A 26,049-nucleotide genomic window follows, 5' to 3' on the forward strand; every position below is an offset into this window, starting at 1 on the left:
GGCATCCTTACCAGATGCCTGAACCACCTCAGCTGGCTCCTTTCAACACAAAGGAGCAGCGGCTCTACTCTGAGTTCCCCATGAAAAACAGAGCTTCTTACCCTATCACCAAGGGAAACACCAGCCACCCTTCTAAGGAAGCCCATTTCGGCCGCTTGTACCCGCGATCTAGTTCTTTCAGTCATGACCCAACCCTCATGACCATAAGTGAGAGTAGGAACGAAGACTGAACAGTAGATTGAGAGCTTCACCTTTTGGCTCAGCTCCCTTTTCGTCACAATAGTACGATAGAGCGAATGCAATACTGCTCCTGCTGTGCCTATTCTCCGGCCAATCTCATGCTCCAGTGTCTCCTCACTTGTGAACAAGACCCTGAGGCACTTGAACTCCTTCACTTGGGGCAAGACCGCATTCCTTACCAGGACTAGGCAATCCACCGGTTTCGTGCTGAGAACCATGGCCTCAGATTTAGAGGTGCTGATCCTCATCCCAGCCACTTCACACTCAGCTGGAAACTGACCCAGTTAGTGTTGCAAGTCACAAGCTGATGAAGCCAACAGGACCACATCATCTGCAAAAAGCAGTGATGAGATCCTGAGCCCACCAACCTGGAAACCCTCATGCCCCCGACTACGCCTCAATATCCTGTCCATGAATATCACAAACAGGATTGGAGACAAGGCGCAACCCTGGCAGAGGCCAACCCCCACCGGAAACGAGTCCAACTTACTGCCGAGCACCCGAACACAGCTCTCGCTTTGTGAGTACAGAGATCGGATGCCCTGAGAAGGGACCCCCTCACTCCATACTTCCACAGCACCTCCCATAGTATCTCCTGGGGTACCCGATCATACGTCTTCTCCAAGTCTACAAAACACATGTAGACTGGATGGGCATACTCCCATGCACCCCCCAAGGTCTTTGTGAGAGTGAATAGTTGGTTGGTTTTTCCACTACCAGGATAGAACCCACATTGTTCCTCTTCAGTCACAAGCAATTCAAACTAAATTAAAATCCAATTTAAACAAAATCCAATTCAAGCTTACCTCTCCATTTTCCAAAGGTGGAATTTTTGAATAAAAAGATGTGCAGATAACTTCATCATCTCTTGTATAAGATGGAGGTCCTCTCCGTGGGTGAATGTTGAACCGTGTGAGACACTCTGTGTCTGTGATGGCGTAGTACTGCCAGGGTTCAAAGGTCAAGCCATCAACTGAACGTTCTAAGATCCAGTTACCTGCAAAAGAAATTAGTGGTTAGATATAATGGAGAAAGTAAAACATATCTTCTGTGAATATGTGTGTATCATTTGTATTTTTATGAAGAGATTGTAACCAATGATTAACTATTTCAAGCAAAAGTACACGTACAGTGATGGAAATTGTGGATAACTGTTGACATTTATAGAAAGAGAAGCATGAACAGATTCAAAATTTTTTAATTATATTTCCATACTGTAATGAAATTTTTGGAGCTTGAAGTTAGTCCTTTCACTTGGTAGAAATATTGGAGAACACACTTCATAGAAGATTCATTAGGATGCATAACTGTACAGCAAGCCATATTATTACATCTTTGTAATAAAATGCTCAGGAAAGCTCATGCTCACGTAGCCGCCTGCCACTGACTTCTAAATGATGATATAATTTGAAAAAGAATAGGTAAGTGAGTAATTTCATCATGATCACTGCTATAAGGTGCTTGACTTGGTCAGGCTGCCAGGCACAGTCTGAAAATAAACATTCAAGTTATTAAAAAAATAAATATAAAACATTTTTCTTTGGGGTTATTGGGGGATTGAAAACTAGCTTTGGAGATACATACTGCCGCCTTCAGACTTTGTGGAATCATGGCGTAATTGTTCTAAATCAATATAATACAGAATGTGAAACAAAACAATGAAAAATAAAATAAAATGGACAAAAAGCATCTTAACTGGCAGTGTGGTGGTCAAGCAGTTAGTGCACTTGTTTTCAGAGCAGAAGGCTCCTGGTTCAAGGCCACACCTGCCCATTCTTGCATCAGGAAGAGCATCCAGCATAAAACCTGTGCCAAGTCAACACTCAGATCTATATCTGATCTACTGAGGAGAAAAAGGGACAAGCTGAAGGAATGTACTTACAAACATATCTCTGAACTAGCAGTAGTTTGTAGTTTTAGCACAATCCTGCAACACTTCCAAAAGTCTGACTTTAAACAAATGCTGACTAATGACTGAACATTGGGCTATACTAGTCCTTGTCAAATAGTGGGGCGTGCCCCCCTGGGGCCGCGGTGCGATGCCAGGGGGAGCACCTGTGACCGCGGGGAACATGCTTTTTTTTTCCTATACTAGAAAAAAGTGTAATTGAACATCCACTACAGTAGGTGGAAGTGGCGCTCTCATTGTCAGAGTGTGCACAGGGAGTATTGAGGACTGTAGCATAATGGAAAGCAGCTCTATGTAGGGTTTTTTTCGCAGTGGGAGATGAAGAAAGACTGCTGTGTCTTAAAATGTTGGCAGCGGACAGCATGAAGCCAAATAATTTAAGGCGTCACTTAAAGACATTACACCCCAATCACGCAGATAAGCCGCTTGAGTTTTTCAGCAAAAATGTGCCGAAAATTGCCAGCAATCATCCCACTTTGTGAATGGTGGTTCAGTAAACCAGCGAGGACCATTAGCATCATAGCGCCATAGCAGAGGAGCTGAACAGCAGTAGACATGGTCTCTGCCACGCTGAATGATGCAAGTGCTGCAAAAATAAAAACTAATAAAAAAATAAATAATAATCACAAAAAATAATAAAAAAAAATCAGCACAAATTATTTTATTCATTTTTGTTTTGTCTGTTAAAGTGTTTTATATATTGTGCTCCCAAGTAAGTGTTCTGATCAATTTGAATTTATTATTATTTATTGATTTTATTTAATTTTGTTTTTCAGTATCAAATGGCAGTCGGTCAAAAAATGTTTATAGTTTAAGGATTAATTTTTGTTTTTAATTTCAAGCAAAGTGGCAATTTTTCTGTTACAGACTAAAAAACAATGTTAATAAAGTTATTATTTGCTGTAAGTTGATCTAAAGTTCTTTTTTTTTTTGTTTTCTTGAATGTTAATAAGGATACAATGTTACACAGAGGTGTACTTATAACAATTTTATCGACAAATGATACTATTTATAGTCACAGCGGAGAGTGGGGCAGGGGGCACAAAATGTTTTCTTCTTCCTCGGGGGCATAAAAGAAGATAATTGAGAAGCACTGGACTATACAACTGTAAACCATGGTTTCTTTTTTTTTTTGGCTTTTTTTTAACTTAAATGACAGAATTTGTCAAATTCATGAATTATTTTACCTTCTGCCTTTAACATGTAAAGAACGTTTCCAATAAAAAATAAATCTATATAAAAGGCAAGTGTGTGTTGGTTGGTTGGAAGTTATAAGTTGAAAACTACTGGATGTGGAAAACATTTAAGCACACCGTTGGAATCATTGTATCTAAAGCCCCTTTCACACTAGGCTTGCACAGAGTTGCATTGTGCTGAATATCTAGTACGCAGGAATGGCTGTGTAAGTTACATGCAGAGAGAGAGAGAGAGAGAGAAACTTTGCTCGCAGAGGGGAGAAGCTTGGCTCCATGATGCCACAGTCTGCCTGGACATGCAGATGGACTTGATACATTGGAAAAAGTCAGAATACTTTCAGGAGTTAATGGACTTTATTTAACATGCCACAATCATGACAAAACTTAAGAAGGTGAAAGTGGAGCTGCAGCCAGCAATCACACAAGCGTTCCCATGAGGAGTGGATGTGGATATGTCCTCTCGCTGACGATCGGTCCATGAGCAGGAGTTAATGGACTTTATTTAACACTCTGGAGTTTGGGTATTTTGGGGCATTTTGACTACTTTTGGATTTACCTTCATAATTTACCTTAGAAAGCTGTTTACCTGGCCTTGTTTGGTGTCGATGTTTTCATCACAACCTCACATGTGTGACTTTACAGTTTCTTTCATTCTGACATACTGCATTAAAACAGCAACCCTAAATTCACCACAAAACTTAAAATTCGAATCAGAAAAGTTTTTTTAAAACCAGAAATATGTTTAACAAACCATTTTTATAACTTAGAATGGAAATATAAATTGTAAATTTCAACAATACAGTTGTATGCAGAAGTTTGGGCACCCCTGATCATTTTCACGATTTTCCTTTATAAATCATTGGTTGTCTGGATCAGAAATTTCAGTTAAATATATCATATAGCAGATGAACACACGGGTATTTGAGAAGTGAAATGAAGTTTCTAGTATTTACAGAAAGTGTGCAATAATTCTTAAAAACAAAATTGGGCAGGTGCATAAATTTGGGCACTCTTGTCATTTTATTGATTTGATTACATTTAGCACTAATTATTAGAACACAACATTGGTTTGGTAAGCTCATTGACCCTTGACCTCTTTACACAGGCAAATCCAATCTAATTAGTGGCAACATGGCCTGAAAACAAAGATTGTTCAACATCATGGTTTAGGGAAAGGATACAAAAAAGCTATCTCAGAGATTTCAGCTGTTAGTTTCCACTGTAAGGAACACAGTGAGGAAATGGAAGACCACAGGCACAGTACTAGCTAAGGCTCGAAGTGGCAGGCCAAGAAAAATCTCAGATAAGCTGAAGCGAAGGATGGTGACAACAGTCATAGTCAACCCACAGACCTGCTCCAAAGACCTACAACATGATCTTGCTGCAGATAGTGTCTCTGTGCATCGTTCAACTATACAGCGCACTTTGCACAAGAAGATGCTATAATGCAGAGGAAGCCTTTTCTGCATACACACCACAAACAGAGTCACTTGAGGTATGCTAAAACACATTTAGACAAGCCAGCTTCATTTTGGAATAAGGTGCTGTGGACTGATGAAACTAAAATTTTGTTATTTGGACATAAAGGGTGGTATGCATAGCTGAAAAAGAACACAGCATTCCAAGTAAAACACTTGCTACCTACAGTAAAATTTGGAGGTGGCTCCATCATGCTGTGTGGCTGTGTGGCCAGTGCAGGTACTGGGAATCTTGTTAAAGTTGAGACTCACATGGATTCCAGTCAATATCAGCAGATTCTTGAGAACAATGTTCAAGAATCAGTGACAAAGTTGAAGTTGCACTGGGGCTGGCTCTTTGAACAAGACAACGACCCTAAACACTGCTCAAAACCTACTAAGGCATTCATGCAGAGGAACAAGTACAACGTTCTGGAATGGCGATCTCAGTCCCTGACCTGAATATTATTGAAAATCTGTGGTGTGATTTTAAGCGGGCTGTCCATGCTCAGAAAAGAAAGAAATCTGACTGAACTGGAGATGTTTTGTAAAGAAGAATGGTCCAAAATACCTTCAACCAGAATCCAGACTCTCACTGGAAGCTATAGGAACCATTTTTATAGGCTGTTATTTCTGCAAAAGGAGGATCTACTAAATATTGATGTATTTTTTCTGAAGGGGTGCCCACATTTATGCACCTGCCTAATTTTGCTTACTGCAGCAGCCAGTCATTTGATATACCAAGCTAATCTCTTATACTGTCATTTGTGGGATGCTGAGTCCATGGGACCCGCAAGATCCTTTGGTAGCACTTGTTTTCAAAGGCTGTGATGTGTTGTTGATCCAACTCGCAGTGCAGTACCCAGGTCTCGCAGGCATAGGTGGCCACTGGAAAGACACATGCTCTGATGATCCGTAGCTTGGTTGCTTTATCCTGCCCATGCCAAAGCCTCTTCATCCCAGTGACAGCTTGCAAACCCATGGCCACTCTACTTCTGATTTCTTTGCTGTTATCACCATCACCCTGGATCTTTGCATTGAGGTGCATAAAATGGTCCCCGTCTTCCAATACAGATCCATTAATTGATATCTGCTGTGTGTTTTCATCATTCTGTTCACTCGACACATAAGCTTGGTCTTTTTTTACATTCATCTTCAGGCCGTGCGATTCCCTTTCTCTGTTCACTGATTCGAGTCTGCTCAAACAGAGCTCGACTTTGTCATAAGCACAGCATCATCTGCATATCTTAGATCACCTAAGGCTTGCCCTCCTACATGTAGAAGATCATAACCTTCTGAGTGTTCATCTTTCATAGCTTCTCGCATGATGTCTTCTGTATAGATGTTAAACAGCACTGGAGAAAGTATGCAGCCCTTGCCGGATGCCTTTCTCTATGTTAAACCAATCAGCTGTTCCACACTCAAGCTTGACTGCTGATTGTTGATCACGGTAGAGGTTTCTGATTAACAATATCACATGTGGTGGGAATCCCATCTCTGTCATTATGGACCAAAGTTGGTTGCATCTGGCATGTCAAAAGCCTTTGCGTAATCTACGAAGCAGATCTACAAATCCTGCTGCATTTCTTGGCACTTGAGAATTAACATCTGAAGGTTGTAGATATGATCATGTGTTCCTCAGTGTTTCATATACCCTGCTTGTGATGCAGATATCGCTTCAGTGAACTTCCTCGTCATCCTGCAGAGAATGATCTTAAGCATAAGCTTACTGGTGTGGCATATAAGCGAGATTGTTCTATAGTTAGTATAGTATTTATTTTCCTCTTGTGATGAATTGCTCAGAACGAATAAATAAATGAAAATGAATAGTTCTCACATAGTTGAAGGTCTCCTGTCTTTGGTAAGGGAACAAATAGTGCTCTGCACCAGTCATCTGGCCAATCTGCTGTCTGCCAGATCTTCACACATAATTTATGTATTAGCGAGACTGCAGCTCCTCCTGCAAGTAGTAAGTCTGCTGGGATTTCATTGCATCCTGGTGACTTCCACTGTTTCAGGAATTTCATATCCTGCTCAACTTCTGATCTCACTGGAGTTAGATCACGATCTTCAGTGGATTCACTATCATTGTCAGTATCATTTTCCTGGTTCACAGGAACATCAGCCTTGTGCTCATCAGTATAGTGTTCACTGCAGTATTCCTGCCATTGACCTAGGATGTCAGCTGATTCAGTGAGAGTTCTCCCATCTTTGTTCTTGATAACACTTAGCTGCAGAGTAAACTGTGTCAACTGCTTGATCTCAGCATACATTGTCTTGCTGTTGCCTGCTCTATAGTGTGCCTCTGTGGTAGTGCACTCTTCCAGCAGATGTTTCTTTTTGTCTCTCCTGCATGCTTTTTGTATTTCAGCTGTTGCTCTGCTGTTTTCTGGACTTGCTATGTTGGTGCCTCCTTTCTTCATTTTCCTTGATGAGTTCTAGTGTTCCTTCTGTCATCCACTTTCTTTTAGGAATGTGTTTTCTTGCTACAGATAAGGTTGCTTCTTTTGTTTCTTCCCACAACTCATTTGGTATCAATTCATCTGCCACTGCTGTTAATGCTTCAAAATGATTTTTTATTTCCACTGAATAAGCATCTGGGATGCATGTCATGTCAAGTCTCACAACTGGCTTGTCCCTTCTTCTGGTTTTTATTTTGCAGCGCATGTCCATACAATGTAGCTGATGATCTGAGCCACAGTCAGCCCCTGACAATGTGAGTGTTTGTTACACTTGTTCTTGAACGTTTATGAACCAAGATATAATCAATCTAGAGAGTTTTTCCATCGAGAGCTGTCCACGTGTACAGACGCCGTTTATGCTGCTTGAACCCTGCATACTGTCAGTCCATTCTCTGTAGCAAAAGACACAAGGGATTCACCTCTCTCATTTCGAGCATCCAGTCTGAAACGTCCTATAGTGGTTTCCTCTCCTGTTTCAACACCTTCTCCTATTTTTGCGTTGAAATCGCCCATCAGGACAAGCATGTCACTGGCTGGGCCTGCATCTAGAGCTTGCTTCACAGATTCATAGAATCCCATCGACTTCCTCCTGTGTTGCAGTACTTGTTGGAGCGTAGAAGTGTAGAAGTTCATGGGTCTGCCCCGCAGCCTCACTGACAACAATCTGTCATTTATTGGATTGTATCCAATAACAATTGTACAATGACTGTACAATGTAGCATACACAAAATTATATACAACAATTCACATTAAAATGCAGGAAATGCTTCAGGCGTTTATTTTTTTATTTATTTTGGTGGGGGGGCTATTTACATGCAATAAGATGCCAGGCAAATTATATTTGTGCCACTCAGAAAAAAAACATTCCTGTCCAATGCACATCAGAATCCTCCAAAATTTGTAGATATTCCTCCTCAATATCCATGTGTGTTTCCTTGTTTTTGCAGAATTGTTATTGGTGTTGGTACAGACTGTCCTGACTGTGTTAGTGCCAAAAAAACCAAAAACATTTGTCCAGACCAGAACAATGAGGTCCCCTTCATTATCAGAGTGATCACGCTCTGGTTCAGACTCTGATGATGCGCTCCGCACTTAGATCATCTTTATGCAGTTCAAAAAAAAAAAAAAATGGAGAGACTTCACGTGTTGTTCCAGACGCCTCATTATTTTGACACACTAAATAAATAAAATGACTACACCACACACCAGTGGCGGCTGCTGGTCTGTCAAAGAGGCTTACATCATAAAATGTGTTAATCTATTTACTATATTACCAAGTGGTTAGTGTGCTTGGTTTCAGACCCCACCCCTGCCACATTTCTCCATGTAATGTGGAGTTGCGTCAGGAAGGGCATCCGGCATAAAACTTGTGCCAGATCAATTTGCTGTGGCGACCCCGAGTGAAAACAAGGGAGCAGGGACTTACTTTTACAAGAATATTATTAATGTTTTTAAACAAAAATATCATACAAATTTCAAGAAGCACATAGAACCTTTATTATTAAACAACATACATAACAGAGTCTGTTTGATGACATTGTTCCATGTCGCCATATGTAAATGTATCAAAGCTTCATAACACTGAACCATTGCTTCATACTGATTCAGTGTTTCAAAACCCTTTGTTTTCTCCGTCACTAATTTTCATGAATAAAATGCATCAGCAACTGCTAGCTATGACCAAATATGCCGGGATAGAGTTATTATGAATACTTTGATGTTGTGTTGTGAACCGGGACGTTAATTAACGTGCAATGACTTAATGAAGAATGAATTGGAGAGTAACTCACTGAGATCTTCTCACATAACGTCTTCTAATCCAGTGTGCTTCTTCTGTGTGCCTTTAAAACAGACTGTTTTTTAGCGCACGCAAAACACTTTGGCATAAATTTAAAAATGCATAAATACACAAAAATGTGCAAATTAATTCTCATTCCTATTGTTGTCAATCAAAATGGGATTCAGCCTTTCGACTGATCATCCAATCATTGTGTAGAACTCCAGAGTCCAGGCCCGTCCACAGCTCCATTCACCACAGCTCCATTCACAAAATCGTGGCGTTATCCAATGACTGTCGCGTTTTGTGGCAATGAAAAAAACCTTTCCAGGCAGTCCCACTGAAGTGAATAAATGCTTGGCTTCTGCAGGAAAATGCACTGACCATAGACCAAATGAAAAAAAGATTTTTGCGAAGTTTAACAAGTCAATCGATTTGTATTAAGTACCTGATTCTGAGCAAACTCGTCTTCAAGATGAACTTGTTATAACGCATTTATGAAATGATAAACTACATATTTGACCATTTCATTTTAGGGGAAGCTGAGCTTCCCTTGAAGTCTTATGCCGCGTTCACACCAGATGCGACGCAACGCCACAAATTCGCTTCCTTCGCCTGGCAATGGACGCGCCACCAACGCCCGGGTTGTCGCTCTGCTTTCACTGTGAAAATTCGCCCCAATACGTCATAAAATAGCAGGAGCTTCCATTCCGCTCGCCAGCTCCAGCTGTCAGTCAAGTCACCATGGCAGACCTTGATGACACGGAGTGAGTTGCTGTGCTCTACGAGGTCTGTCAATAAAGTAACGGTCCTTTTTATTTTTTCAAAAACTATATGGATTTCATTCATATGTTTTTACGTCAGACATGCTTGAACCCTCGTGCGCATGCGTGAGTTTTTCCACGCCTGTCGGTGACGTCATTCGCCTGTGAGCACGCCTTGGGAAGGAGTGGTGCCGCCCCCTCGTCGGATTTTCATTGTCTGGAAATGGCGGAATGAAAAGGACTTTTTTCCATCAGAATTTTTTCAGAAGCTGTTAGAGACAGGCACCTGGAAACCATTCGAAAAATGTATCTAGCTTTCGGTGAAAATTTTACGGGCTTCACAGAGAATATGGACTATTACTACAGCTTTAAGGACTCCTTTAAGGACGCTCGGCGCGCCGCGCTCCGAGCTGCGACGACGCGGCACAAGCCACCGGACCATTTCTAAACGGATGGCTCTGTGGATACGAGACCATCGTGTGCACTTTCTCTGGTTATCACAAGAGCTGGACATCAGCCATTTTCCGGCAGATTTCACTTTTAACAAGAGATTTTGTCATGGAAAGCCGCGCAAAGGCGTCGCGCGTAAAGACCGATTCGCTTTGGAAGCGAGACAAAGGAACACCTCCATTTCGGCGTGTCAGAGGACAAGTTTGGACATGCCTATCTCGGCTTTTAATGCTTACCAGTCCAGTAAGTATCAGAGAAATTGTGGAGAGCTGGACATGTCCAAACTTGTCCTCTGACACGCCGAAATGGAGGTGTTCCGTTGTCCTTAAAGGGGTCCTTAAAGCTGCAGTAACAGTCCTTATTCTCTGTGAAGCCTGTAAAATTTTCACCGAAAGCCAGACCTCATATTTGTTGTGGAAAGCTCACAAACGTCGCCAGCAGCGCCGTCCCTGGGTTCATAATATCCTCATGAGATGTTCTCAGTTCGGGGAGTTTCATTATTTGCTGCACGAGCTGCGTCTGGATGACGGCCGCTTTGAGCAGTCCTTCCGCCTCTCCAGGACCCAGTTTGAGGACCTCCTGGCTGCTGCCGCTGCTGCTTACTCTCCCCTCAAACTCTGTCATCATTGTGTTATAAAGCAGTCACCATTTGTTTTATTATACATCTGTGTAGATAATAAATAAAATTATCTTCACGGGCGATTCGTTCGCGCTTGCACGTGAAAAAAAAAACGGCTGCTGCTGCAGTGCTGCTGCTCGCTCTCCCCTCAAACTCTGTCATCATTGTGTTAGAAACCAGTCACCAGTTGTTTTATTATTAAATTATTATTATATTATCTGTGTAGTTAATAAAATTATTTTCACGCATGATTCGTTCACACGGGCACATGTAAACAAAGAAAAAAACTGTCTGCTGCTGCTGCGGTACTGCTGCTCGCTCTCCCCTCAAACTCTGTCATAACTGTGAAATAAAGGACAAAATGGACATATGTCCTGCTCACAGACTGGCTGCCAGAGACAGGACATGTCCACATCAAGTATAAACTCCAGACATCTACACGGCACTACATATCCAGTCCCTGATTGGTCATCGCAGCGCGACAAGACGAAAAAGTTCAGATTTTTCAAGTTGGGGAGGAGGGCAATGCGATATCGCGCCACAAATGCGCCAATCGCTCAACATCACTTCATTCGCGTCGCTTCATTTGCATCCATCGCGTTGCGTTGCATGGCTTGAACTTTTGTGGCGCCACAACTCGTCCTTCCATAGGGATTATATTTTACACCAGTGATAAAGAAAAATTTGTGTATGCGTTTTAACTTGTTTGCTGTCGCAGACAGAAGACAAGTTCCATTTGCAAAACATGCAGGCACACACGGACGCACACACACGCACACACACACACACACACACACACACACACACACACACACACACACACACACACACACACACACACACACACACACACACACACACACACACACACGTGGGGTCTGTGGGTTGTCATCAAAACCACGTAGGATTGGTGATTTTGATTGGTTAGTTCCTGGGTTTTCCACCAATGGTAAACACCCCTTTCTAATGCTGCAGTTGAGGGAGTGGTATTTCTTTCCACCCCTCTTGCTCCTGCAGCAGAATGAGGAAATGAGTCATTTTTGCTGCGAGTGTCTGTAAAACGCATAGCAAATATGAGCATGTTGTCCAGGAAAAAAACTCGTGTAAATTATTCATCATAATTCAAGTTATACTTGGCCTATTAACACAATTTAAAAAGTGGTGTGCAGTTGAATTCCACACGTTCAACACACATTCAGACACTTAGAGTGGAGCAGATTACATCTGCTTAATTAGGTCATGTGATTTTTACGCGGTGGCCCGTCAATTGACTCCAGAGGGTTAACTTGCCACAATCTTGAGAGAACTTGAGGAGATGAAAGCAAAGTGGAGCTGCATTCAGCGGTCGCGTGCGATCCGTCCATAAGGAGTGGATGGTGGAGGTGTACATGTCCTCTCACTGTCTATGTGTCCATGAGAAGTATACATCTCCTCTCACTGTCTATGTGTCCATGAGGAGTGGATGGTGGAGGTGTACATCTCCTCTCACTGTCTATGTGTCCATGAGAACTATACATCTCCTCTCACTGTCTATGTGTCCATGAGGAGTGGATGGTGGAGGTGTACATGTCCTCTCACTGTCTATGTGTCCATGAGGAGTGGATGTGGACATGTCCTCTGAATGTGGAAGTTTGGCCGGTCCACCTCTTCTTCTTCCATGGTGTTGAAGCTTCACTGCCAGCAACGGTCAGCTGGATGGATAAAATCTATCAATGCAGGTATGTACTGATAAAAAACCTAAAAGGTTTTTTCGGCCTAGCATAGGGTTGTGTAGAATTGCAGAGGCTTGGCGTACAGTAGCACAGTTTGTGTAGATTTACATACAGTAGCAGAGTGTTGTGTAGACTTGCTTAAAAACTGCATACTTTCTGTGTTCCAGTGATCTACGCTGGAAAAATTAAACATATTTAATTTTTTGTGTCCGCCTCACGTAGCCCTCAACATACTGCTGTGTTGGGGAGCAAAAACTCGGCATAGAGCTGCTTAAACCCGGCGTAGAGCTGCATAACTCAGTGTAGTTGGTACACTGCATTACTCAACTCTACTGTGGCCCGGTGTGAAATGGGCTTAAGTGGTAATTTTTGGTTGTAGATAAACTAAGGCATTCATAGAGTGCATACCCCTACCAAGAAAAAAAAACCTTTAAATCAGCAAGGCATAGAAAAAGATGTCAACACAATGCTCTAAATGAAAATGGTTATTTATTCTTCAACTTTATTCTGCACTAGAATCTAAACATTTTCCATCAGAAAACGCAAACATAAATTAAAGAGCAGGCTCTTACCAGGGCGAGGTGAGTTGGCTGCCTTTACAATCATGTAGGCAATTTGGAAAACCTGAAAAGAAAAAGAAGGGTGTTTATTGTCATTGGACACACATACATACAATGAAATTTGTCCTCTGGATTTAACCCTTCCTAATTACAGTTAAACACATTCCAACCACTAGGAGCAGTGGGCAGCCACAGTTCAGCACCAAGAGACCAACTTGAGATGTAGAGACACTGCCTTGGTCAGTTGCAAAGAAAGGAACAGACACTAAATAATCATGTTTTTGATTTTGGGAGGAAACCTGAGTGCCTGGAAGATACAACCTACACAGAGACACGGAGAACATGCAAACTCCACACAGAAAGAACCACATGGAAAGTAATTCCATGATGATCTTGCACATCAGCGCTAACCGCTTTGCCATTGTACTGCAAACAAAGCAACAAAGAAACCAATAAAACAATGGGGAAAATAAAAACCCTCATTGCACAACAGTTACCTGATGTCAAAAAATAAACTGTGGAATTAATACAATTTGATTTCTATAAGGACATTTCAGGTTGTGAAACACATATGCTGGAGCATGTGCCAAAGCTTTTGATAAAGAAGTAGTGTCTTGAAGATCCAAATGCAGAGATTAGATGGGTTGGTGTAAAAAAGCAGTCTTTATTGTCGGACCCTGGGACGTGGCTGGTACACAGAAAGCAGTTAAATGACACAACAGTGTCCATGAGGGGATAGGCTGATGGATGATCCAAAAACAGAGCATGAGGTCAAAGCACAGAGAGCAATCAGAGTAACTGGAAATAGTGTAACTGTCCTTCAAGTGTACTCTATGGAAGTACATGTGAAGGACAGAACAGTGGCACCACAGTAGCCCCAATGGTCACAAGAGGGAGCTACAGGACAAGGACAGACAGAAATGAATCATAACAAGTAGAAGAAGAAAATTCTGAACAGGCTCTGAAGTCCACAAACCGTAGTATGAAGCGGATATAGACTCTTGGGGCCTAACTTATACTTGCCTCAAAATAGCTCACAGCCCAGTACAAGTGTCAAAACCAGTTTCCATATTTGCCATTTTCATGCCCTTAACCCACAAGCTCTAAATAACAATCCCACTTATCTTCATGGTGGCTTATTGGTCCATAAATATGATCTGTTTGTGTGCAGAGCTGGCACACTGATATCGCACATCACCACAATGAATTTGAGCCAGAGATCAAAACACACATACACACTAGATGCCTGTATATTATTGCCACCAAGTCACCCGCAAACAGTGTAATACTAATACTGGGATATATTAAGGTCACTGAATATTAGGGTCTCTCTCTCTCTCGCTCTCATGTGTGAAGTACACTGGACAAAACTGAATTGAAATTACCCATAAAATGAACATGGCCAAAAAAAACCTCACCTTCCTCATCTCAGGGAGCTTTGATGGTCGTTGTCCACTGTGCACTCTGACAGGTTGGCATTCATTCTTTACGTCCTACATAGGAGAAATGAAGGCCATCGGGCTAGTGCTTATTTCCATGGCGTGATGCTTACAAGAATCTATGACTCCCCTTGGATGGGATGCCAGTCCAACCCTGGTTACTTCCCCATCAATGGTGGGTACCCATTTTATGGGTGGACTGAGATAATGCGGATTAAGTGCCTTGCCTGGATTCAAACCTCAAAATCATTGTTGATCAATGATCTAATTATTGATCATCACTTAGATATGATTGGGCTATGTGAAACCTGGCTTAAACCTACAGCTGTCCTCCCCTTAAATAGGCCTGCCCACCAGCATATACATTTAGTCACGTCCCTCGTGATGCGAAGCAAGGCGAGGGTGTTGCTCTTATTTATAAATCTAGGTTTAGCTTATTAGCTGTTGGGGGTTACAAATATCACTCATTTGAGCATCTGATTCTCCGCTCTGCTCAGGATATTACACATTGCCAAGGTCAGAAGAATAAAAATCAGTTGTATTACCTTGTCACTGTATATAGGCCTCCTGGCCCATATTCTGAATTCTTAGATGAATTTGTTGCGTTCATCTCTAACTTGTCAACTAGTGTAGATAACATTCTGATCATTGGTGACTTTAACATTCATATAAATAAGCCTTCTGATCCCCTCTGCAAATCATTTATGGAAATTGTGGATGCATTAGGATTTCGGCAATGCATTCGGGATTCGACGCACATTAGTGGAAATACCCTGGATCTGGTTCTCGCACGTGGTATTGCTGTCACGAATATTGACATCATGCCTCTTACATCAGTGGTGTCTGATCACTTATTAAGTTTACAGTTTCACTGTTGTTTTTAGTGGAACAACAACCTTATATATCTTTACGGCGATGCATCAACTCCTCAACTAAGACTGAACTCGAAGCTAGACTGCCTGATGTCTTAGCTTCACATTTGACAAATACCCAGTCAGTAGACAGACTTGTGGATAGTTTAAACTCAGTGCTCAAAACTACACTCGACATGATTGCACCACCTGTGTTGAAACCGCGCTCCCCCAAATCACAGTCACCTTGGTTCAATGATTATCTGCGTGACCTCAAGCATAAAGCAAGAGGTCTGGAACGGAAATGGCGTCGTTCAAAATTAGAAGTATTTCACTTTGCGTGGCGTGATGCTATCTTAGACTATAAGCATGCATTATTGGCTACAAAGCGGACTTACTACTCTGATTTGATCAACAAAAACATGCATGGACAACCACCTGTAGTTCGCTCTCCTTTTACAGCACAAGATTTCCTGGATTACTTTGGGAAGAAAATAGAAGACATCAGGTTAAACATATCCTGGCATGCCGTAATCCAGCCACTACATCCTGCTATTGATGTGGGCGCACCTACTGAGGTATTACCTAGATTTACAGAATTTGACAGTATCTCACTAGGCATGCTGACAAAACTCATAATGTCAACAAAAAGCACAACCTGTTTATTTGATCCTATACCAACAAAACTGTTTAAGGACCTGTGGCCCACTCTTGGGCTGACTGTGCTGGAAATTATTAATCTTTCTTTAACTTCTGGATCTGTTCCTAAATGTTTCAAATCTGCAGTGATTAAACCATTACTGAAGAAACCTAATCTTGACCCTAGTGTATTGACAAACTATCGGCCGATATATCATTTTTCTCTAAAATTCTGGAAAAAGTGGTTTCACGGCAGCTCGTAGACTATCTTACTGAGAATAATCTCTTTGCCACTGCAGTCTGCTTTTAGAAAATATCATTTCACAGAGACGGCTCTCACTAAAGTGGTGAGTGATCTTCTGCTTACAATGGATTCGGACACCACTACAGTTCTGTTGCTGTTAGATCTCAGTGCTGCATTTGATACAGTGGATCATCATATTCTACTTGATAGGCTGGAAAATCATTTTGGGATTACTGGGAGTGCCCTTGCATGGCTGACGTCATACTTGACCAGTCGTTCTCACTGTGTTTTGTACAGTAACACTACCTCTAACCTTGTGACATGAAATTTGGGGTTCCACAAGGGTCTGTCTTAGGCCCCCTGCTTTTCTCCCTTTATATAGCCCCCTTGGGCACATATTGCGGCATTTTGGGATTACCTTTCACTGCTATGCAGATGATACTCAGTTATACATGCCAATAACTGCTGGTAATCTCATTCACATAAAATCCTTAGAAGATTGCCTTGCAGCAGTGAGAAGTTGGATGTCTAGAAACTTCCTACTTTTAAACTCTGATAAGACTGAAATGATGGTTCTTGGTCCAGTGAGACATCTGCATCAATTTGACCAGTTAACGCTCAGCCTCGGTTCGTGTGTCATACATCACACTGACAAAGTGAGGAACCTTGGGGTAATTTTTGATTCTTCATTGTCTTTTGGCCTCCACATTACAAATATTACTAAGACTGCTTTCTTCCACCTGCGAAATATAGCGAAGATTTGTCCCATCCTGTCTATGGCTGATGCTGAGACCCTGATCCATGCATTTATCTCTTCTAGATTGGACTACTGCAATGTTCTATTTTCTGGTTTACCGTAGTCTAGCATTAGGGGTCTCCAATTGGTTCAAAATGCTGCAGCCAGACTTTTGACACGAAGCAGAAAGTTCGACCACATTACACCCATTTTGGCATCCCTTCGCTGGCTCCTGTCCCAGTGAGATCAGATTTTAAGGTTCTGCTACTAACCTATAAAATTATTCATGGACTGGCACCCTCTTACCTAGCTGACCTAATTAAACCTTACGTACCGGCCCGGGCTTTACGTTCTCAGGGTGCAGGACTACTTTGTGTCCCTAAGGTGAATAAGAAGTCTGCGGGTCACAGAGCTTTCTCTTATCGTGCCCCTGTTCTGTGGAATGATCTCCCTGCGTTAATAAACAGTCCGATTCTGTGGAGACTTTCAAGTCCAGACTTAAGACGCACTTATTTTCCCTTTCATATGGCTAGCATACTGGTACAGTTTTGTTTTACGCTTTTTACTCTTTTAATTCATTTTATTAGTAATTGGAGTGGGCTGCGGCCTCAACTTTACCTAAATTCTGGGTCTTTTAGTGAAGTTTAGGGCTAGTGGCCGGCGATCACCTTAGCATTTCTCTGGTTTTGTTGTTGTTTAATGCTGACAAATTATACAGTACTTTTTGTCTTTCTGATGCCTGATTCTGTTTTTTCTTTCTGTTTAAGGTGCAGCTCCATCCAGAGATGGGAGTTGTGTTCATGTTGGCAATCCTCCTGTCCTGTGCGCCAATAGCATTTCTTGTATATTCGTCCGTGAATTGTTCTGTAATTTATGTTTATAGCATGGCCAAAGCAGAGGGTCACCCCTTTGAGTCTGGTCTGCTTGAGGTTTCTTCCTCAGAGGGAGTTTTTCCTTACCACAATTGCTCTGGGGGTTGGTAAGGTTAGACCTTACCTGTGTGAAGCGCTTTGAGGCAACTGTTGTGACTTGGCGCTATATAAATGAAAATAAATTGAAAAAAAATTAAAATTGAAAATACCTGCTCTACTCTACTCATCCATTAATGTTCCAGAAATCCTTTCACTTGCATTCATTTCCTTGATTCCACTGTGCTGTATACCTGGCTCAATCCAGTTTAATGAGGTAAGACAGGTAAAACTTTGATTGGTTGACATCATGTTTGGACTTCAACACAGCCATTCCTTCTTCGTGCTGTTGCAACCTGGACACGTTGTAAGTGATGTATCTGGGGTCTTTGGGTGTTTCCAATGTTAATATTAAACACCCTCACTCAGGCAACCCAGCCAGAGATGAACAAGTCCTGATGTGTAGAGCTAGCATCCTCTACCACTCCTCATCCCTATTTATCCCTTTTCAACCGGAGCCATTTGGAATATTTCTCATCTACTTCCAAAATATTTTAATGCCTCATCTCCTTTGTAGCCTGCTGATTCCCAAGAAGACTAGGATCTGATGCAATGAGAGGCCTGCAAAGCCTCTACAACTGACCTCGATTGGCTTGTGCCAGGTTTTCTACATCTGCCCCAACAGTCACCCATAAGATTGACATAGTTTGCCATCTTCCTCTCCTGGACCTCCTTCATGTGGTCCTCCCAGGAGAGAGTCAACTCCAACAAGGACACCTGCTTGGTCTCCCTGATATCAGTACCATGTCAGGCCTAAGAGTGGTAACAATAATTATGCCTGAGAAGTTTAACTGTCTCCCTAGATTGACCATGAGCTTCCAGTGTCTTGCCTAAGGGAGGAGTCTACACTGAGCCTTTGACTGTGGCTTTGACTGCGACTGTGGCTTCTTCCCTGCTCAGGTGAAGGTGACTTTACTGGATGATGATGCTTGCTGGGGCTGATGCCAGCAGAGTGTCTTCCACTATCCTCAACACCAGTCAACCTTTAGCTCCCACTGCCAAACAGCTGTTGAGCATGTGCTCCAGCATTCTCTAATGCGGGCAGAACACACAAGCCAGTGAGTCTGACAGGCCCCGGCTGAACAGATTGTACACACTTGGGAGAACATCACGGACATCACCAAAACCTTGAAGTGCAGAAAATCTTCTTTCCAAAGTCTATGGTCTAGAGGCCTTATGTACAAAGCATACATAAGCACAAATACGTGGTGTATGTCCTTCTCCACGTCAATGTTCAGATGTATCATAAGTGAATTGACCGTGGAAATGTGCAGTGTGTCACACAAAAATCCTGGCTGGTGTACACACGTTTCCACAGATATTGTTCCACTGCTAACATGTAGAGGTGATGCTGGGACACTGTCAATAGTGTGAAAACAAGAAGTCAGGGTGATGTGCACATCAGTGACACACTGATGAGCAATTAACACACCAGCATATTTGTAATAATATGGGTGGACATAAGGGCATGCACAAAGTGATGCATAAAATGGCACTAACAATGGCTGCATTGGCGTTGTTAGAGGACCGTGCAAATAGTGCAATCCGACGTGAGCATGTATTCAGGGAATGCAAGGATTTACTTGCAAAAGATGATAATTGGCTCACAAACTAATTTTGATTACCAAGGCCAGTATTACTGGAGTTGCGTGCAGAACTGCACCTGGCCCAGAGCGCAATACGGGTAGAAGCCAGGGGTTGTCTATACCCATACAGGTGCTGACCATGCTAGGCTTCCTGGCAACAGGGGCATTCCAGTGAGAGTTGGCCCATCAATCGGGAGTGTGCCTATCAACCTCGAGCCAAGCCATACTGGCTGTGTTGAACATAATCATCCAAGTGTCATCCAGGTACATCACATTCCAACATTAAAGTATAATTTGCAGCAAGAGCTGATTTCCCTAATGTAATTGGAGCTATTGACTGCACACATAAAGGCATCATTACATGATGAATTTGTTTTTGTTAACTGGAAACAATTTCATTCTATCAATGTTCACATCATATGTGATGCGCAAATGCACATGAGCTGGAGGCTGGCACAGTGTGTGATTGGGTGGCTGCTTGCTGTGTAAATTGTGTATTTGTGTAATTGTTCCAAAAGAAAACCAGCGCGGGCACATTTGGGCATGTGCGCAGCAGAGCTTCATAACAGATTGTCGTCCTGTGTTCTGTATTTGTCAAACACGTGTGTAAAGTTGTGAATGTCACACACTGTCAGTGGAGGCGCACCTCACATTTATAACTTCAGTATGCATGCAGTGTTCTGACCCGACAGCATTTACAGCCTTACACACACATGCTCCCCTGAACATCTTTCTACTTTCATGATTATTCCATTTAATAGGGTACCAAATAAACTATCCCTGCATGTCTCCATGTCATTTCCAGTCATCTGTGATGCACACTCTATATAAATTCTTTTCTGTGTTCATATTGTCTGATGCAACAGCATGGGAAAATTCCAGATCCAGGGCCTATTTACGTGGATTTGCATATTTAAACAGGGCATAGCCAAGGCAGAGTAAATGAAACGTGCTTGGATTCATGGTTACACACACTTTGATACATCTGGATATTTTTGTGCTTATGCCAGTTTTGGCGTTTTGGTGTACACCATGCTTCAGTAGGAAATCCACACAAGTCTTTGTACATGAGGCCCCAGATGATTTTACAGCAAGGTCCCACTTGTTGCAGATTCCTTAGTTGCCCATACCAACTATTCTACAGTAGTGATTTTTTTCACTTCAGTGTGCACCTCCTACTATATGAGCTTATGGCATTTATTCCCACAGGCTCTACTGAGCAAGGTGAAGGACTGCTGTCAAACCCAAGCCAACTTGTTTCACAGTCTAACCTTTGATCATTCAAATGCTTCATCTGCATGTCATTTCCTCCTCGTTCATCAACACTTTTGCACCCAGCATCTCACTTTGTGCTGCTGTTTCTCATCAATTAAATAGCAAAGTATGCTTGGAGATGGGCAGCACGGTGACTTAGTGGTTAGCACTGCTGTCTCACAGCAAGAAGGTCATGGGTTCAATTCCCACCTGTGGCCTTTCTGTGTTGAGTTTGCATGTTCTCCCCGTGTTTGCGTGGGTTTTCTCCGGGTGCTCCGGTTTCCTCCCACATCCAAAGACATGCAGGTTCAGTAGATTGGAATCTTTAAATTGTCCGTAGGTGTGCGTGTGGGTGTGACTGTGTTTGTCTGTTTGTGGCCCTGTGACAGACTGGCGTCCTGTCCTGGGTGTACCCCGCCTTGCGCTCTATGACTGTTGGGATAGGCTTCAGCCCCCCGCAACCCATAATTGGACTAAGTGGTTGAAGATAAGTGTGTGTGTGTATCTGTGTGTTTGGAGATGCAACAAATGGACTTAACACCATTTACCATTGTGTTTTTGTGCCCACCATTAAAACAGGGCCCTATCGCTACCCCTGGACAGGACACGAGTACATTGCAGGATTTTCCTGCCAAAACCAGGACCTATTTACAGCTTGGTAGCCTGGAACAATAAAGATGAAGTGTCTTGTCCATGGAGACAGACAGGTACCCTTAACAACTCCTTGCTGTTGGTTTCTCACCATCAACATGACCACTGCTTTTTAAATGGTTTAAAATGTTAAATGGTTAAAAATGTGGTTAATATGGTTAATGTGCAGAAATCCTTTCACTTGTGTTTGCTTCCTTGATTCCACAGCACTGCATACCTGGCACAGTCCATTTTAACAGGGAAGGTCAGCTATCCTTTCTGAGGCATTACGCCTCTGTCCATCATCTCTTTACAAACTCATAACCTCAGAGTACATCAAAGCTCCAACATCACTAGGCAGTTCTTTCATATTCGCAGATTTTCCAAGGGTCCTTGATTGACAAATGCACCCATGCCACATGTGTTGCGGGGGGCACAATACACATGCATGCCACATGTGTTGTGTGTTAAGGGGGGAACAGACACACTGGCACTCCACATGCGTGTATGTGAGGGGGGGGTAGTTTGGCACAGTTAGAGTGTCTTAATTGAGACAGTGCATCAACATTTTTTTAAAATCATTTAACCACATGCAGCAATGCATCCAGGTACAGGTGCTATCAAAAATAGTTAAGCAATCAAATTTGCATACATTTACAATCAGGCTTTAAATTCATTAAATAAGGCATCAGCCTTATTTAATGAATTTAAAGCCTGATTTTGTGCTTCTGCAGCTCTGTAACTCAATATGTGTGTGACAGTTTAAAGTTCTCTGTCTCTGGATTATTTTGGACTAATTTGACCCTCAACAAGCTTTTCTTTCTAAATCATCACCTCCAATTCAAAGGTAAGCTGTACAATTTCCTCTTTTTCTGAGTTTGTGTTGTAAAGGTGTGGACTTTTCTGATCCATTTTTAATCAGCATAAGCACTGCAAAAACTCTTAAAACATGATGGCAGATGCAGTAGTGAAAGCAGAAAAGCATCAAATCAGAGCCTTTTGTAGTGTCTGATTTAACAGGTGCATGTCAAGCTGCGGCTCCGAGTCTGAGCACGGTGGAAAAAAAAATAAACAGTTGGGCTTTTAATCATGCAAATGACTCCAGTCCCACATGTGAGGGGTTTTAATGGAAATACATTGCAATTGGATGGGACATTGTACAAAATCCGTTATATACGATGTTTATGACATGGAAAACAATACAAAAACTTTTTTTTTTTTGTCTGGTGACTGCGATTATCTGGTTTATACTGTACATGGGACTGAACAATAAATTTATCTACACCTTGCAAAGCTCTGACGATGAAGTCAGCTTCCATCCCACACAGCAAATAGCACCGTCTTTTTTCTTTTCTAAGTGTCCAGTGAGTGGTGTTGGATGTTCATGAGTGGCACCTGGAATTCGGCCGACACATGCCGAGAGGGGGGTCGAATGGGCACTCGCTGTCTTTCAGCCACAGGTGCATGTGAATGGTTGTGGCGACAGCTGTGCGAAGCGTTTGAGGTGGTGCCGATTTTTCATGAGTGGCATCCAATTCCTCCTTTGTCTGCCATTCTGCCTCAATCGTGTTATGTGTGAAGGGGCCCTAAAATATGACTCAGACATCAGCAACAAGAACATGTGCAACATGATCTAATTTGTCCAATATGTCAATAATTTGGATCCACTATACATGAGAACTATTCAGAATATGCTAGCAAACACTGACCAAACAAATGGAGAAAAAAACTCAAAAGACAGGTACTGCAGGATACCCAAGTGAGAGGAATTATTTGCTATATATTAAAATATAGCATATTTTCACTCCATAAGGCGTGTTTATAATCTGATTTTCACTTTGTTAAATGTGGTTTATTAAACATTAGGTCTCTCTCTTCTAAGTCCCTGTTAGTAAATGATATAATAATTGACCAACATATTGATTTATTCTGCCTTACAGAAACCTGGTTACAGCAGGATGAATATATTAGTTTAAATGAGCCAACACCCCCGAGTCACACTAACTGTCAGAATGCTTGTAGCACGGGCCGAGGGGGAGGATTAGCAGCAATCTTCCACTCCAGCTTATTAATTAATCAAAAACCCAGACAGAGCTTTAATTCATTTGAAAGCTTGACTCTTAGTCTTGTCCATCCAAATTGGAAGTCCCAAAAACCAGTTTTATTTGTTGTTATCTATCGTCCACCTGGTCATTACTGTGAGTTTCTCTGTGAATTTTCAGACCTTTTGTCTGACTTAGTGCTTAGCTCAGATAAGATAATTATAGTGGGCGATTTTAACATCCACACAGATGCTGACAATGACAGCCTCAAAACTGCATTTAATCTATTATTAGACTCAATTGGCTTCGCTCAAAATGTAAATGAGTCCACCCACCACTTTAACCATACTTTAGATCTTGTTCTGACTTATGGTATGGAAATTGAAGACTTAACAGTATTCCCTGAAAACCCCCTTCTGTCTGATCATTTCTTAATAACATTTACATTTACTTTAATGGACTACCCAGCAGTGGGGAATAAGTTTCATTACAGTAGAAGTCTTTCAGAAAGTGCTGTAACTAGGTTTAAGGATATGATTCCTTCTTTGTTATGTTCTCCAATGCCATATACCAACACAGTGCAGAGTAGCTACCTAAACTCTGTAAGTGAGATAGATTATCTCGTCAATAGTTTTACATCCTCATTGAGCACAACTTTGGATGCTGTAGCTCCTCTGAAAAAGAGAGCCTTAAATCAGAAGTGCCTGACTCCGTAGTATAACTCACAAACTCACAGCTTAAAGCAGATAACCCGTAAGTTGGAGAGGAAATGGCGTCTCACTAATTTAGAAGATCTTACTTAGCCTGGAAAAAGAGTCTGTTGCTCTATAAAAAAGCCCTCCGTAAAGCTAGGACATCTTACTACTCATCAGTAATTGATCTATTAATCTGTTGAGCCGAGTATTCCTTTAACTTTAATTAGTAATGACTTCATGACTTTCTTTGCTAATAAAATTTTAACTATTAGAGAAAAAATTACTCATAACCATCCAAAAGACATATCGTTATCTTTGGCTGCTTTCAGTAATGCTGGTATTTGGTTAGACTCTTTCTCTCCAATTGTTCTGAGTTATTTTCATTAGTTACTTCCTCCAAACCATCAACATGTCTATTAGACCCCATTCCTACCAGGCTGCTCAAGGAAGCCCTACCATTAATTAATGCTTCGATCTTAAATATGATCAATCTCTCTTTATTAATTGACTATGTACCACAGGCTTTTAAGGTGGCAGTAATTAAACCATTACTTAAAAAGCCATCACTTGACCCAGCTATCTTAGCTAATTATAGGCCAATCTCCAACCTTCCTTTCTCTCAAAAGATCTTGAAAGGGTAGTTGTAAAACAGCTAACTGATCATCTGCAGAGGAATGGTCTATTTGAAGAGTTTCAGTCAGGTTTTAGAATTCATCTTAGTACAGAAACAGCATTAGTGAAGGTTACAAATCATCTTCTTATGGCCTCAGACAGTGGACTCATCTCTGTGCTTGTTCTGTTAGACCTCAGTGCTGCTTTTGATACTGTTGACCATAAAATTTTATTACAGAGATTAGAGCATGCCATAGGTATTAAAGGCACTGCGCTGCTGTGGTTTGAATCATATTTATCTAATAGATTACAATGTGTTCATGTAAATGGGGAGTCTTCTTCACAGACTAAGGTTAATTATGGAGTTCCACAAGGTTCTGTGCTAGGACCAATTTTATTCACTTTATACATGCTTCCCTTAGGCAGTATTATTAGAAAGCATTGCTTAAATTTTCATTGTTACGCAGATGATACCCAGCTTTATCTATCCATGAAGCCAGACGACACACACCAATTAGTTAAACTGCAGGAATGTCTTACAGACATAAAGACATGGATGACCTCTAATTTCCTGCTTTTAAATTCAGATAAAACTTGTTATTGTACTTGGCCCCACAAATCTTAGAAACATGGTGTCTAACCAGATCTTTACTCTGGATGGCATTACCCTGACCTCTAGTAATACTGTAAGAAATCTTGGAGTCATTTTTGATCAGGATATGTCATTCAATGTGCTTATTAAGCAAATATGTAGGACTGCTTTGTTACATTTGCGCAATATCTCTAAAATTAGAAAGGTCTTGTCTCAGAGTGATGCTGAAAAACAAATTCATGCATTTATTTCCTCTAGGCTGGACTATTGTAATTCATTATTATCAGGTTGACCTAAAAGTTCCCTGAAAAGCCTTCAGTTAATTCAAAATCTTGCAGCTAGAGTACTGACGGGGACTAGAAGGAGAGAGCATATTTCACCCATATTGGCCTCTCTTCATTGGCTTCCTGTTAATTCTAGAATAGAATTTAAAATTCTTCTTCTTACTTATAAGGTTTTGAATAATCAGGTCCCATCTTATCTTAGGGACCTCATAGTACCATATCATCCCAATAGAGCGCTTCGCTCTCAGACTGCAGGCTTACTTGTAGTTCCTAGGGTTTTTAAGAGTAGAATGGGAGGCAGAGCCTTCAACTTTCAGGCTCCTCTCCTGTG

General features: G+C 41.7%; 1 protein-coding gene and 2 long non-coding RNA genes across 7 annotated transcripts in view; 2 read left to right on the forward strand and 1 right to left on the reverse strand.

Annotated features, from left to right (window-relative positions):
• LOC117503420 lies at positions 1–25,947 on the forward strand. The gene is made up of 3 exons (XR_004558565.1): positions 1–233; positions 11,048–11,053; positions 25,932–25,947. It is a non-coding gene; the product is annotated as an uncharacterized LOC117503420 (long non-coding RNA).
• Positions 1–26,049, reverse strand: part of lama2 (laminin, alpha 2) — a 780,279-nt gene that overhangs the window by 581,516 nt on the left and 172,714 nt on the right. For all 5 annotated transcript variants that reach the window (XR_004558560.1, XM_034162644.1, XM_034162643.1 and 2 more), the window contains exons 4-5: positions 13,159–13,210; positions 1,047–1,237 (exon numbers count right to left, since the gene is read on the reverse strand). Coding sequence is in view for 4 of the 5 variants with exons in the window: in XM_034162644.1 (XP_034018535.1) it covers positions 1,047–1,237; positions 13,159–13,210 (243 nt within the window). In the remaining variant the exon portion in view is untranslated. The remainder of the gene's footprint in view (positions 1–1,046; positions 1,238–13,158; positions 13,211–26,049) is intronic.
• The window catches only part of LOC117503416, a 559,959-nt gene that overhangs the window by 424,077 nt on the left and 109,833 nt on the right, over positions 1–26,049 (forward strand). The window lies entirely within an intron of this gene.

This window comes from Thalassophryne amazonica, chromosome 21 (assembly GCF_902500255.1).
Source record: "Thalassophryne amazonica chromosome 21, fThaAma1.1, whole genome shotgun sequence".
NCBI lineage: Eukaryota > Metazoa > Chordata > Actinopteri > Batrachoidiformes > Batrachoididae > Thalassophryne > Thalassophryne amazonica.